Raw genomic sequence first — 15,775 nt, forward strand, 5'->3', positions numbered from 1 at the left:
AACGTTTAGTTGTTAGATATATGATATCAGACTTTATGTAATGTATGTATATAATCAAATAAGTCTTGAACACTTGGATATCCAGATATCCTCGAAAACCAAGCGTTACCTTCTCGATAAGTTTTCTTTCTTAAGATGTATGATTATAACAAAACACATAAGATGTATTTCAGAAAGTCTCGACTGATTGTAAATGAATGTTATTATCATGTAGCAATTATACTTTGAACTCAACGTGGTTATAAATACCCTGACATTTTTTTCATGAAAATGTTTGTTATATTTACCATTGGAGTATTCGTCTTACGATGTTCAAATATTGTCCTTACAGTGCTGAAGATGTGTGAGGACGGTAATGTCGTAGGTGAACGTGTGGTTATAGACACGTACGAGTCATCTGGGTACAGAAATGATGGCGGCAGTATCAACTGTTTCTGTACGGCAACACTGGGGGGACTTTCCGACGGGGCGTCGACAACCGTTGATTTTGGACCTGTCAAGACGTTATACCCTCCGTCTGGATGTGGAAGTGTTATTACTCTGACTCCACAGCTACAGGGTTTATCAATGCCACCAAATATTTACTTATGTAGTGTTGCCAATATAACATTTAACAGTGTTAGGAACAGCGACACATTAACTGTTGTATGGGATTCCGGACTCAGTGGGAGTACGTCAGGCTATTGTCTTACGTTTGAAGCAGGTAAATGGTGTTTCGTATCAATGATTTAGCTAATTAACTAAAATATTTTATTACATTTTTACCAGTGAAATATCAAAAATTATTCATTCTATAAAAGTGATATTTTTCACTAGTGAAAAATATCACTTTTGCTGATTTGACCAATCAAATTAATGATTAGAAAATATCAAAATAATTGACCAATCAGAAAGCCCGACATATATGTCAGCACCTGGACAGGGCAGGGGGAACTAATTTTTTAGGGAACTGTAGGCCTAGTTAGCATACGGGGTGGGTTTGTCGTTGATAAAAAATGTAATAAACAGAATATCTAACAGTGTCTTCAGTAATACCAAATATATTTCACTCGTGTGGCTAATATTTTGATATTTTTCACTCGTGCTGCTCGTGAAAAATATCAAAATATTAGCCCCACTCGTGAAATATATTTGGTATTACTGAAGACACTGTTAGATATCCTCTATTACTTCGTTATATCCTCAGTGGTGTTTCTAGATTTCTGTTTGAATGGTGCTGATATGCCTTCCTAGTTAGGGGATCATATACCTAAGATTTGTGGATGAATAGTTGTTCTAACACAAATACAGTTTCATCCGTAAACTGTTATCACCAATACAAGTGGATTACATAGCCGTATTTCTAGCTTTCTGGAATCAAAGTTGTTAAGTAAAGTTATACATGGTGTGATTATGTCGATGGAAATGTTCATAAACTTAATGTCTACTTCTGTCAATACACAAATATAGAGCAGTAGGTAGGATATATTTACAGGTTACTGTAAGATTTTATTGATAATACTGATATAATGCTGTCAGTTATAATAAATTATATTCGTGTATTTGCATTGAAAAGAGGATACAAAGAGAGAAAGTGTATTGAGAAAGTAACTCTTATCAATATCAAACTAAATCAAACCTTGCTGATCTTTTCTGTAAACTAACACTAGGAGACAATTTCATTGATGTGACACCGAAGCGACCATGTGACATAATAAACTTAGTGATGTATCTTTGATGTGATGGACTGTAGTGGAAGTTGTATGTACACAGTTAATTATTCATAACTTGGTAAGTCTTTACTTAGGATGTAAACACATTTTATTCCACCTTTCATATATATATCTAGGTACAGGGTCATCCTTGTCTCTCAAATGCAATCCAGCGTTATCAACATCAAGTACAATGATGGTGACGACAGAACTGTTAAATACCACAACAACCACCCTCACGCCATCTACCCCTGGATCTTCTGGTGAGTTATTTATATCTAGTTAATTGAACCGATTGAAAGTTTTAAAGGTACTGTTATTGTATATCTAAACTTAAGAAAAAGAGTTCAAATATCTGCCTTAGGAACCAATACCATGTATTTCTTTATAAATAATATGTTTTACTAGACTTTTTGGATTTATAGTAACTTTATCACATAAAACACATTTCTATCGTTATTTTAATAATCATTGGTAAATAAAGTTTAGTTAAGGTTTATTAGTTACGTGCAGGTACTGACTTCTGGAAAACCTTCCAGTAACAATTATGAATGTAGCTTGTCTTCTTTGATCAGATATATCCTTATGTTTCTAATAGATTTACTGAGAAAAACTGAAATCCTATATTAGAAAGATATTTTTCCTTTGGAATATTACACACTATGTATAATACAGTGTTTGATTCATTGGTTTATCACCAACAGCAATGCTGGCTAGCCAAATTAGCAACATATGGGAGGCCTGTCTCATGCATCCCAGAACAATTAGGGCAAAGAGTCTTGGTCGTAAAGGTCGTAACCATGATCGGTTCATGGTTTCAGTTTATTAAGAAACAGAAACTGACCGTGAAGGGTTCGAATCATACCTCGGTTATTCATTTGCCTGAAGTGTTATTTGGCCCATACCCTATAGAGTGAGATATAGATATATCCCTTCCTTCAATGGTGGACATTTGTTTGTACATGTATATGTATTCTTTGGGTATTAATTTCAAGTAATTCAATTGACTCACATATAGTGAAATTAAATATATCACGAATGATAATAATTATATAGTAGTCTACTACATTTTCCCATGTTTCTCAAATAATCAGAGAACAGAAAAAATACGCTTCCTTCCGTATCTGTAATAAGGTCGCGAGGAAATAATAAAATATGATATAAACATTAAATGCAATTAATTCGAAAATTATTACTTTAAAGATTGTTATTTTCAACGATTTTTTCTAACTATTTTTGAGAATATGGAAATTCGAAAACTAGATAAATTTTGTACATTACAAAAAAATGAAAGTTAAAGAGCGAACTTATAATTATTTAGAATATTACTTCCTATTAATTAAAATCCTCCATACAACCATCGAAAGCAGCATCAATAGTATAGAGTATTTTTTAAAAGGAATGTATTTCAAATCGATACGGCTTCGGAGCATATGATATAATTTACAAAATTGTTTGGTGACAAGCATCTGTAGATGCCAAAAATATGAAAAACACCATTTTGCTGCATCTTCTTTCTTGGAATATAAAAGCTCTAAAAGCAATAGGAAAACGACTTATATAGTAGCAAAGAGAAAAAGTGACAACACATCTAAAAATAGAAACACCATCAATCTCTGGCCCATTCGTAAATCAGGAGGCTTATATTCGATAGTAAATATACCCATTGTTACACGTAACTGATTATTCTGCCCGATTTTGAACATTTGGATTTCGTATGAATCATACAAATGTATAAATGCAAGAAACATATATGTCTTTTACTGGAGTAGCTACATCGCCGACAACGCCGACAAGAACAACGTCAACAACACCTGATGATGTCACAACAATTGATGATGTCACATCTGGACGTTGTAGATGTGATGAACCTGATTTCCCCTTAGGTACGTATCATGTACTATTAATTACGTACCAAGTCTACTGTAAAGTGACGATACTACTGTAAAACTGCTAGTTAAATTATTAGGTGCCATCGCGTATCAAGTATGTTCAATATTTGCAGTTATACCAGTTATAAGATCTTTTTTTTTTTAATTGTGTCGCCCGTCAATGTTTCGTAATCATGATGTAAGACTTTTCCTACGTCCTTTGGTCACACATGTAAGCAACAAACAAGTACATAAATAGTAAATAAAAAAATAGTATGCGTTAGAAAATAGCATTTTTGACGTTTCATGTGGGAAGGAAATTTATTTTTGCTTAAGCACTAGATCTTTTCTTTTGACGTTCACATTTACTAATACATTTGTATTGTCCCTTCCAGCCGCCGTTATTGTCCCAATAGTGGTGTCCGTACTGGTGGTGGCTTTGGGTACGGCATTAAATATAATTCTCTATAGACGGTAAGTATGAAACGACAGTTGGTTTATACATAATTGATTAGATTGTCACGCATTTCTTTATTTAAAAAAAATGTAAATGAAACATGCTTAGTGATTATTGCTAACGAAATGCCCACATCGGCCTATACAAGACTTACATTGAATCTATTTATAGAGACGGTTGGTGCCAAGATAAATAAAAGAAAAGTACATTGTATTCAATAAAAAAAGAGTTAATTCTGTCACAAAAACAATGGATTTATCAGATTGGACAGACAGACGGACGATCGGACCTGGTGTTTTAACTAGAAACTGAAATATATATATATATAATTTATTGCTGTGTTTATTGAATAACCCTTATCCTTATTTCATAACCTAGACAGCAAATATCAAGAAAAACCACAAAGAATACCGACATATTAACGAAACTATAATTCAGAATCGATTAAACGGGGGTAAAATATAAACAAAAATACAGACATGTATGGGGGACTCCTGAAATAGTACAGTAATAAGTTCAGATCCATGTTAACATTCATTTATTAAAGTGAATTCCGTGTAAATCGCATATCTTTCAGTAAGCCTCCTGCCTTATTATGATAATGTATTTCAATATTTGCGTATGTCACTATCTTTCAGGCGTCTTACGTTAACGAATGAACCGAAATCTGGTACACATGGGATGACCTCAACAGACCCTGTCCACTACGATAGCCTTGACCAGTCACGTGTTGAACTGCCTAATACGTACGAGGAAATATCTACCAGACAAGCATACGTCAATATGGCATCTCGCTAGTGTTTCAAAGCTTGCGGGTCATGCTGAATTCTTCGTCAAAGGGTTCTAAACGTTTACATGATTACACATTTCACACCTGTGTAAGCGAAGTTGTTCCTTTGAAAGGACTTCTGGTACAATAGTTGCATTTACAAGAAAATGTCAAATGTATTTGAATGTTTGAGCACAGACACTAGCATATTGGCAAGACAATTTTATATCCAATATGATTAATTGGACCTGTATGAACAGAAGGAATTTTTTTCATTGAAAATCCTATGTGGTTATTGTACTGCATCTAAGTAGATGCATGTCTATTACACAGCAATCATTGTGCTTATGTTTAGATGAATGGTCAATGTGTTTATACACATTATCTATTACCCACATAATTCGTACATAATAGTCCATCATTAAACTTGCATCAATGGTATGAATATCATTAATATTATGTTTCCCCCCGTAGAATCTACATTCTAAAATATCTCCCTTTACTTGTTCAGGCAGATACCACTGCAAATTTAATAAACATGAACATATGCGTTTTGAATAATTTGGTAAGGACTAACATAGGCTTATCCATTTGACATATTAAAAGTCAATAGATTTTTTTTTAAATTGAAATGCACATATGTCTCTAATCGGAAATTCTAAAACAAATACATTTAGAAATTTTATTCTGGTTTGTGAACATAAATATCTTTCCTGCTTTAAAGAACTAGGCTTCATTGACATCCAGTATAACCGTACATACAATTTGTCCGGTTTTCCTTAAAAACGAAACGCTGTCCGATCATTAAGTATTTTGATATTTCAAAATACGGGATAGTGATAAGGATGCGGATCTACCTCGTTTTATTGGATTTCTAATCTTCATAAGGATCCTTATAAGCACCTTTCTGTTTCTGTTTCGAATTGTTGTTCAAGTTTATTTAAAACTTCTTACTACCATAATAATTACCAGTAAGTCGGGACAACAGTCGTATATAGGGATACTGTTTACTCCAGAAGAGGAACTTATGGAAGGTTTATTTTTGAAAAGTATCGTTTGATTTACCTTGGACAGCCGCTCTAAAAACGTTTCTTCTATCAAAGCGTTCGATTTTTCTGCTCTTTACTCTACCATTCTAAACCTACGGAACGTATTCATTCTCTTGTGATGAGAGGTTTTTTTTCCAAGTTAGCCGTGAACTAGACGGGAACATACATCTATTCCATTAAAAATACGAAAATGTCCCTAAAAATAAATATGAAATTGAATTTCCGTTCGACAACAGCATTGTTGGGTTTGGTAACCAGATCGTCCAGTGCATTTCCATGGGAATGAACTGTGTAGAATCCGTCAATTTAATCTAGATGTGCTACCTTTAAATAACAAAACATTTATTGACCATGTCGATCGGATATAACCTGTGGAACATTAAAATCAAGGACATTACATGCTTTTCAGCCACTTACTTTGATCCTTCTATACAAAGTAAGCAGCAGGGACAGCTCAGCTGTATGATTATTTCCCTGATTTTAATTTTCCATCATTTCTAGATAGTGACATCCCTGCTTCCCTTACTCAAGGTATCTACATGTCCCTGTTGACTAATTATCGAAGTCTTTGTTCCCATTATCACGATGGAATGCAACACACAGCCATCGACATTTCCCCATACCGCATATAAAGAACCAAATATCACAACAGTCATACCTACTACATCTACCATGGAGTCTTCTTTTACCATTTACCATGGAGTCTTCTTTTACCATCTACCATTGAGTCTTCTTTTACCATTTACCATGGAGTCTTCTTTTACCATCTACCATGGAGTCTTCTTTTACCATCTACCATGGAGTCTTCTTTTACCATCTAGCATGGGGTCTTCTTTTACCATCTACCATGGAGTCTTCTTTTACCATCTACCATGGAGTCTTCTTTTACCATCTACCATGGAGTCTTCTTTTACCATCTACCATGGAGTCTTCTTTTACCATCTACCATGGAGTCTTCTTTTACCATCTAGCATGGGGTCTTCTTTTACCATCTACCATGGAGTCTCCTTTTACCATCTACCATGGAGTCTTCTTTTACCATCTACCATGGAGTCTTCAGGTAAATGCTACAAATGAGACAGATAGAATGTTAGAATATACATCCAATAATCGGCCTTGAATCCAGTGAATTGGCCAGTGTAATATTTTTGCAAATGTCTCTAGTTTAATTCAATCCCTGACGTGGTTTTCATTAGCTTTGTCGATGTTGTACCGTCATTATATGAATAATGACATAACGTCATTAATTTTGAATGGCGCAACAAAATATAGTTCAACACATTGCTGTCGTAAAAAAGGTTTTATTTCATAACAGATTTTATGAAAAGAGTTATTTTATTTTTTCCAAGTATAAAACCCATCTCGAAATTATGAATTTTGATAAAAAAACAAACTTCTAAGATTCGCTTCATATGCTCTCATAAAAAATAAAAACATGAATATTCAAGATCCTACATTATGTTACGTAATAGTTATCAAATAAAGTATATTTGTTATATTCTTCTGCTGTTCTTATAATAATCAATCATAAGATAAACATAATGTTTCTATATTTAGCTTCGTGATCATGAATGCAATAAATCCTTCAAAAACATTTTTTAAATATAGCTTCTTCTCTCTGCCGTTGTCATGTTTTAAGTAGATTTACTGAAAGAAGACGTAAAAATATGAAAAATGTTTGCCCCTTGGAAGACGATATGCGTAGTGCAGTGTTCGTTTTATGTGTTTAACAACAACAGCCTTGCTTATATTCAGTATTTGTTAACGTATAATGTAATAAGAAAGGCTACTGTACGGAGGCTATGGAGCGTTTACTGGCCGACAACATACAATAATGTTATATATAGATTTTACATAGGCGGTAATCGGGAAGAATAACTTCCTCCTTCACTACTGTGAAAACGTTGGGGAATCAGAGATCAGAGTTGATTGGAACTATAAATACATCAGTGTATCGATAAGAACAATACTAGGAACTATGGGAGCCAGATTTAACCTGCTGAAATTTACCTGTATGGTGACATTGGTGGATCTCCTCACAACAGGTAAAACCTACCCGGAAGTAAATTGTAATGACGAGTCATTTTCGATAAGGCTCTGTTTTTGTTTTTGTCAGTTTTGTCTGTTTTATTGTCGGTTTGGTTACTGTTTTTTTTCATGTACGAGGAATTCGTAACGGTTAGTTTTGTATTAACTATACTACAATGATTTTTTGTTTGAATTTGTATATATCATAAATACTCTTTGTAGAAGATGTGCCATCTGTAAGATATATTAACTATTGTTATGAGAGGTTGCGATAGTCGCTGTCCGTTTGCCAACTCTTATGGTATTAATTATCTTAGCAATACACAGTGTATAATATTTTTTTCTGAAAAAAAAAATCTAAATGCTAACGTCATACTATTAAAATCTGCAATATTACGTCCAGTGTGTATCACATCCGTTGAAAATTGATCCCTGTTGGAAATAGAACCGGGGTCAGTTTTAAATATTGAATATGGAACCGGAATAATGTTGAAGGAAAAAAATCGTAAACGTATTCTTCATCTCTACCCATGTAATATGTACCCCGCTGAAAATATGTAGCTCAACATGACCAACACAACCCCAATAATGACCAACCGATCCGACCTCAGTATATCGTTCAGGCTAACTCGATCCAAACCATTCGACCCCATTCGGAACTCTGAAAATGTTGCTCCTGTCACATGACCTCGGACGTCATAAAGAAACTTCCATTTTATAAATAGGTAGCATTACCTATTCTGTAATCAGTAGTGATACTGACTCGTAATCATTTTTATTTTATTTAACTTTTAATGTTTGAAAAATGTTTTCTTTCAAATTCATTATTATGAATCACCAAAAACGCTACGGAGTAAATGGTTACCCGGTGATCATGAACAAAATTTCTTGATAAATGTTCACACCCATCACACAAACATATCTTCGTTCCATGTCTACCTTCAAAACAATGCAACCATCAAACTGAAGCGTAATTTCCTTTGCAGCTCATTATTATTTTCTTCAAAATTAAGAGTGCTGCTATAATTATAAACTTTGTATTGACGTTATAAGCTTATAGTAAACGTATGTTCTTATTGAACGATTTAAACTTCAAAAACTTACATTTTACAGAGCACAGGAGTGTAAAGTATTTCCTGACATCTAATTAATTCAACATACACAGAGTTGACCAGAGACCTTTCGTGTTATCATAATATATAGAGTACATAACGTGCTCTCTCCTAAGCGCTTGTCCGTAATCTACGGTCCTTACAAGGTCATATAAAATCATGTTGCTTTCCTAATTCATAAGTTTCTGAAATTAATTCCAATTTGACTCCTTTGGGCTCTGCCCTTCAGCCCTAGGGGTAGGGCTGACTCCAATTTTCATAATATGAAACTGTCAATTCAGGGTTATATTTGCAATCAAGTTTGAATAATTCCCAGTTGAAATTAACAAATTGTTTCCCTCCCTCTTTCCCAGGAGGAAACGTGGAACCACAGGGTCATGAAATTCATTTTTTCAGTTAAGCACCTCAAGATAGTTCCATCTACACTGTATGAAAAATATTTGATTATACAATATCTGTGTCCTGAGAAAGATATCTTTTGATTTCAGTAAATCTAACTTATTTTTAAAACTCTTTTGACCTCAATCAAACCTTGGGGGTCAGTCAGAGCCAATATGTGTATAATATCAAACTGCCATCCAATACTGATAATTCTGTTTGGCCCGGATCTATATTTCACGTTGAAAATGGACCCTTGTATGGGTTTTGCTTTTTGGCCTGGTTCTATATCCGACGTTAATCGAAAACCGATCTGGTATTTACCCGGTTAACATATTCAAAGTTGAAAATGGACCCTGATATGGGCATTGCTACATGTATTTGGTCCGGTGATCCATATTCATGCTTGGAATTAGACCTTGGTATGGACATTGCTATTGGCATTGCTATTTCGCCCAACTTTCAATCGCATATGGGTCGAGTCGATCAGCCAAAATTAGCTGGATCGAGTTGCTTTTAATTGGTCGAATTAATATGATCACGTGGTCATGATGATTAACTCGGGTCTAGTTAGTACGAAAGCTTATTCGTGCATTTTTTTCAGAGAATTTATCATCTAGTTCATACGACTTAAATTGTTTTCCTCTAATTAATGGCTCGAATAAGCTTTCGTAAGCTAGTGGTCAACAGTGAAATGTTGAAAATAAACCCTGGCTTGGACATTGTTATTACACACAATTTCTATATATTTGGGAGGTTTAGTCGGAACGAGATGGTTTGGTCGAGTTTGTGATGCCAAGTGGAGATGGTCAGTCTAGATTGTGGTTATTGGACAATTTTCCACGGTCAACTTTCAACGAACCACCCGCGGGTAATTTACCGATGAAGCTGTCACCTTTTAACCGTAGATCACTTTTCATATTACAGGTATACATTCCACCATTTGCACTGACATGGCGGATCTAGATGGATTCACAAACGGTATGTACGATTAGCAGTTGTGATAGTGAATTGTTTTGTTAAAAGGGCGATTTGTCACTTTTTATTATAGGTCAGGAATATTTGACTTTTCATCACAAAATCTTGCAGTGATTGTTAGACTGTCGTAGAGAGGAGTAAAATATATAATTTACTATTTTTTCCATATATACGGGACTATCCTCCACGTCGAACAAATCTAGAGCATGAAACAACTCACCTTAAAATACATTAGTTTCCATTTCTTTTGATATTGTTAATCAATACATTTCGATGTCGAAAAAAACCCTTCTTAACAATAGAATTGTACTAAATCGAGGGTGAAATTTATATGTCAGTTGGACATTACGCTTGTTTTAATATAAATTTATATGTCAGTTGGACATTACGCTTGTTTTAATATAAATGTATATGTCAGTTGGACATTACGCTTGTTTTAATATAAATTTATATGTCAGTTGGACATTACGCTTGTTTTAATATAAATATATATGTCAGTTGGACATTACGCTTGTTTTAATATAAATATATATGTCAGTTGGACATTACGCTTGTTTTAATATAAATATATATGTCAGTTGGACATTACGCTTGTTTTAATATAAATATATATGTCAGTTGGACATTACGCTTGTTTTAATATAAATATATATGTCAGTTGGACATTACGCTTGTTTTAATATAAATTTATATGTCAGTTGGACATTACGCTTGTTTTAATATAAATTTATATGTCAGTTGGACATTACGCTTGTTTTAATATAAATTTCGTGTGTGTTACATGAGATGTATTTGACCTTACAGTGGTGCCGATGTGTAGGAGTGGGACTTTAACTGCTGGCCGTGTGGTGGTGGATACGTACGACACAGGAGGGTTAGGACACAACAGTTGTCAGTGTACAGTTAGACTGACTGTGGCTCATATAGTTCCCGTCCGTTTCGACGTCAGTGCTTATCCTGATACAGCGCCGGCGTCTGATTGTAGAAGTAAACTAAGATTTACCAGGCTTCGTTTTAATACATTTGCAGAATATATATGTCAGCAAATTAGTGGGGACGTCATCAACAACTTTACAATCAACGAGGTTTACAATATTATGTTAACCAGATCAGATGACAACATCCCATGGCAGTCTGGGTACTGTATCTTCTTTAAAACGGGTAAATATACTAATTATCAGTACCCATTGACATAACGTTCAATTAAACTTTTACCAGGGAGATACAAGACATCTTCGACTTGATAAAAGCTTATTACCATCACTGCTAATATCACCATGACCTCACTGTGATGATTAAACTTTCGTTTTTAACCAATCAAAACGGTTCTTTCTATTCATCGTATTGATATCCGCCAATTTTTCATTTAAGCAAAGGCAGAATAAATGGTATTTGACTGTATTTCTCCAAAAGACATTGCAGTTTTTTATATGAATATAAGTATTGAAATGTTACAGCCGATATCAATACAATTACAACGAGCGACATTCCTCTGATCTCTCACCCTAATTGTATTCTCTCATATCGACCGTATACTAACATCTAGCAGCAAAAAATCTTTTGCCAGTTGTGCATATAAAACATGACTGATATGATATCAATTGATTAATTTAATTATCATTTACGAAATAGTTTTACACGAATAAAAAATTAATCTCTATTCGGCTTCGTAATCCTCAACAGATGTGGATATAAATGTTACCTGTGAAGCGCCTTCTCCAGGGTTAAGAACAACAAAGGGGACGACGACGACGACGACGACGACGACAACAGCAACAACAACAACAACCCAACCATTAACAACTACATCAACACCACCAACAGTATCACCAGCTGTACCTCCAGCTGATGTCATATGTGGGTGTTGTAAATGCAATGATCCCGCTTTCCCATTAGGTACGTATACAAGTTACTCCAACAATGTTAGAGGTTTTACACGGCGAGATACTTTTGACAGGCGCCGTGTAACCTCTAACTGCCCATAGCTGATTTTCCCGATGCTGACGATGAAATTTTCAAAGTTCGTTTATTGCAAAAATATAGCGTGTCAACTTACATTTAAATGATCAACGGTGTCCAATATATATTGCTTTCCATAATCCAATGATTAAATGAGAATAATTTCGTAACAAACACATATTATGAAGTTTTCTTCTTCCGAAGCGGAGCAGAGCGCAAGCAGACAATACTGCCGTTAGTGATAGTAAAAATACCACGTGATTTGCCGGTTAATACAAAAATGGATTACAAGCTATGTCCTACAAGCGGAATACAACAAAGTCCGTATTATTTCGTTTCGTTTGAAATAACGACAACTATTTTGTATCAACCTTAGGCAGCCATTTTTAAAAACGACTAGAAAAGTGCTACAACGACATGGGCATGTATTTTGTGTGTTATACACCGTATTATACTATATATTTGTGTCTCTGACATACATATGGGATAAATATTGCATACATGATACGTATACATCGTTGTAATGACCTGTCAACCTCTTAAGTGTTTTTTTCAAGCATATTTAGTTCCGCCCGGATTTCGGGCGGAAACTGCATCAAAGAATTAGTGCTTCGGAAATAAGAGGTCGCAGTCGGCAAAATAATATCCGATAGAAAAAGAGCCGACCAGCGGCCTCTTATGTTATAGGAGTAGTATACAAGTGTGTTCATATATATCAAGCTTACGTGTATAGTGTACTTCTAGTAAGTAACAAGTTCAGGCTCTAACTGGAGATCGAACTCTAGCTATTTCGATAAGATTTACATGGACTCTGTTTTGAGTTTTCTGATTCATTTAAATTACCTTCCAGCCGCCGTGATTGTCCCCATAGTGGTGTCCGTACTGGTGGTGGCTTTGGGTACGGCAGTAAATATAATTCTGTATAGACGGTAAGTTGATAGGTGTACCGAGTACTGTATCACATCATACGAGAACGATTGCTAACATAAAGATGACGTGTTGAAAAAGACCCATCGGTCCAGACAAGTTATTTAAAAGAATGGAGCTCTTTAGTGTCAAGTTAAATTTACCTGTCTATGAGACCATGTTTGAAACTTTCGTGAACGCAAGTTTATTCACATAATACATGATTTCAATGATACCCGCATACTTGAAAGCCACAATCCTGTTTAAAAGGAAGGACCATATATCTGAAGTAAGCCTGGTTAACCTAGCATTCAATTACAAGTTAATTCCGGGTTAATCATGCCCTATACAGTAATTATCCCGTTATATTACGATGACTTATAACAATATCATACTTTTTGTAGGCGTATTACGTTAGTCAATGAACCGAAACCTGGTGGGATGACCTCAACAGACCCTGTCCACTACGATAGTCTTGACCAGTCACGTGTTGAACTCCCAAATACGTACGAGGAAATATCTACCAGACAAACTTACGTCAATATGGCGGTGGATACTTAAATATAACCATCTCATTAGTGTGTCGGAGCGTACAAGTCATGCTGAATTCTCTTCGTCAATGATATCTATACCTACAGAAAACATTACATATCAACGAATTTCTCTCTTTCCGTTGTGTTTATAAAGATATTCGTTTTCCATAATTTTGCTTGATATGTAACAACGGTCTCAGTACTTAAAATTAAAACCAACAGGAAAGGGCAAAGGTATTTATTGAGAGGTCTTCTTGAACAATCGGTGCATTATAGGATTTATCTTAACAGCAATGTGCAATGGTAGTGTTTATTTCAGCACAGACACTAGCATATTGGCAAGATGACCCTTTATCCAACATGATTAATTGGAGCTTTATCAACAAAAGGAAAACACTTTCCATTGAAAATCCTACGCAGCTATTTTTTCGGAGTTTTAAATCCAGCCAGCTACTTCAAGTGAATACATGTTCCTTATACAGATAGCATTGTACATTTGTCTGTATTTGGATATTCCAAGATAAAGGCACTTATAGTCACTTTAATCATGGTTTGTTCGCATAATTACATTTCCTGTTTATAAAAAGAAGTACTAGGCTTCATTGACATTCAGCATATATAACCGTACTTACGATTTATCCGATTTTCCAAAATACGAAACAATGTTCGATCACTGTTCTTTCAAAACACTGGATAATGAGAAGGATGTTGTTCAACTTTATATAAACGTCTTACTACCATTATTATTACAGTTAAGGCAAGGCTGTAGACCTTTTGGCAAATGGAATATTGTTTTTGAAAAACACTTGATTAATCTTGAACATCCTTTCCTAAGAAACGTTTCTATTTTCTATCAAAACATTAGATTGTTTTCTACTCTTTACACCACACTCCCAATTTCAAACTTAAGGAACGTTTTGATTCTCTTGTGATGAAAGCTTTCTTTTCAAATATATAATTATATTTTTTTTAAAGTACATAGCTGTGAACTAGATGGGAGCACACATGTATTTCATTTAACATACGAAAAGTGGACAAATAAAATGAGAAAGTGAGAATGATGGAATCTTCGTTGTGTTGGTATTGGTGACCAGATCCTCCAAAACACTATTACATACCCAAGGGAATAAAACTGTAAAACCGTCAATATCACCTGGAGGTAAGGATGTGACAAGTCGAGGCAGGTTACAAATAAGATGTATGATAAGCGTGTGAATTTCATGTTTCCCAAATGCGGATTCTCAATTATTTCTAGATAGTGACATTCCTAAGGAGTTTATAGGTAAGGTACGCTTTCGTAACTTAGCTAGACGAGGCTAAAGGGAAGTAACTCGACTTAGCAAATAAATCTCTTTCACTCATCTTAATTAAATCAAAGTTTTCTCATCATTTAACATTTGGTATAATATGTTTTTCATGATTGTTCAACCATTCTGGAAGTGTTTGAGAAAAAAAACCATATTGTCCAATTGATTTTCCGACACATGTAAAAACCTTTATCATCTTATTTTTATTCTGAAAGACATTCCTCTAGATATAACAATTCGGACTCAATTTCGTATCAGATAGCACCGTCATCCTTCAGAAGGCCCTTAACAAACTAGCGATCACATGTACAGGGGAGTACAAGATGGACATGTTCTGCTATTACTCCATCATGAATGATATGACATATTATTTATCCAATCTCTTACTCTTACCGATTTATCACAACCAGGATAACCAATTCTTACGATAATCACTCTATTCTGAAAAGAGAAAAGATCAGAGTAAATCGTTCTCATAGCCCTAGGTCTAAACAGGTGAATACGTATTATCAGGTATGCTCCTTTGTACTTGAATTGATTTGGCATAAATATATCAATGATGTGACAACAACGACAAAATATTTTATTGGTGATGACAGGTAACCACAAATCACTGGTATCAGTTTGTAATTTTATAAACATAGCAATTTTAATGATCTGTTATTATACAATTGAGAAAAAAACTCGTCATTAAAGTATGGAATAAAAAACTAATTGATCGTTTGGAATGTTTGTAC

The 15,775-nt window shown here is 34.6% G+C and overlaps 2 protein-coding genes across 2 annotated transcripts; both read left to right on the top strand.

Annotated features, from left to right (window-relative positions):
* Nucleotides 1–332: 332 nt before the first annotated feature.
* LOC117321113 lies at nt 333–5,830 on the top strand. Its single transcript, XM_033875583.1, has 5 exons — nt 333–703; nt 1,829–1,954; nt 3,464–3,577; nt 3,958–4,036; nt 4,658–5,830. Exons 1-5 carry the CDS (start codon nt 340–342, stop codon nt 4,815–4,817), a joined length of 843 nt encoding a protein of 280 aa, XP_033731474.1. The 5' UTR covers nt 333–339; the 3' UTR covers nt 4,818–5,830.
* A 5,888-nt stretch (nt 5,831–11,718) lies between these two features.
* LOC117321114 lies at nt 11,719–15,752 on the top strand. Its single transcript, XM_033875585.1, has 4 exons — nt 11,719–11,731; nt 12,017–12,229; nt 13,143–13,221; nt 13,603–15,752. Exons 1-4 carry the CDS (start codon nt 11,719–11,721, stop codon nt 13,757–13,759), a joined length of 462 nt encoding a protein of 153 aa, XP_033731476.1. The 3' UTR covers nt 13,760–15,752.
* Nucleotides 15,753–15,775: the final 23 nt, after the last annotated feature.

This window comes from Pecten maximus, unplaced genomic scaffold (assembly GCF_902652985.1).
Source record: "Pecten maximus unplaced genomic scaffold, xPecMax1.1, whole genome shotgun sequence".
Classification (NCBI taxonomy): domain Eukaryota; kingdom Metazoa; phylum Mollusca; class Bivalvia; order Pectinida; family Pectinidae; genus Pecten; species Pecten maximus.

Bases quoted from the DNA above. Each gene is read 5' to 3' on its own strand.
- LOC117321113 (XM_033875583.1), top strand. From the start codon at position 340: ATGTGTGAGGACGGTAATGTCGTAGGTGAACGTGTGGTTATAGACACG. The intron at 3,578-3,957 runs GTACGTATCATG...TGTCCCTTCCAG, and splicing joins TGAACCTGATTTCCCCTTAG to CCGCCGTTATTGTCCCAATA. The intron at 4,037-4,657 runs GTAAGTATGAAA...ACTATCTTTCAG, and splicing joins AATATAATTCTCTATAGACG to GCGTCTTACGTTAACGAATG.
- LOC117321114 (XM_033875585.1), top strand. The intron at 12,230-13,142 runs GTACGTATACAA...ATTACCTTCCAG, and splicing joins TGATCCCGCTTTCCCATTAG to CCGCCGTGATTGTCCCCATA. The intron at 13,222-13,602 runs GTAAGTTGATAG...TACTTTTTGTAG, and splicing joins AATATAATTCTGTATAGACG to GCGTATTACGTTAGTCAATG.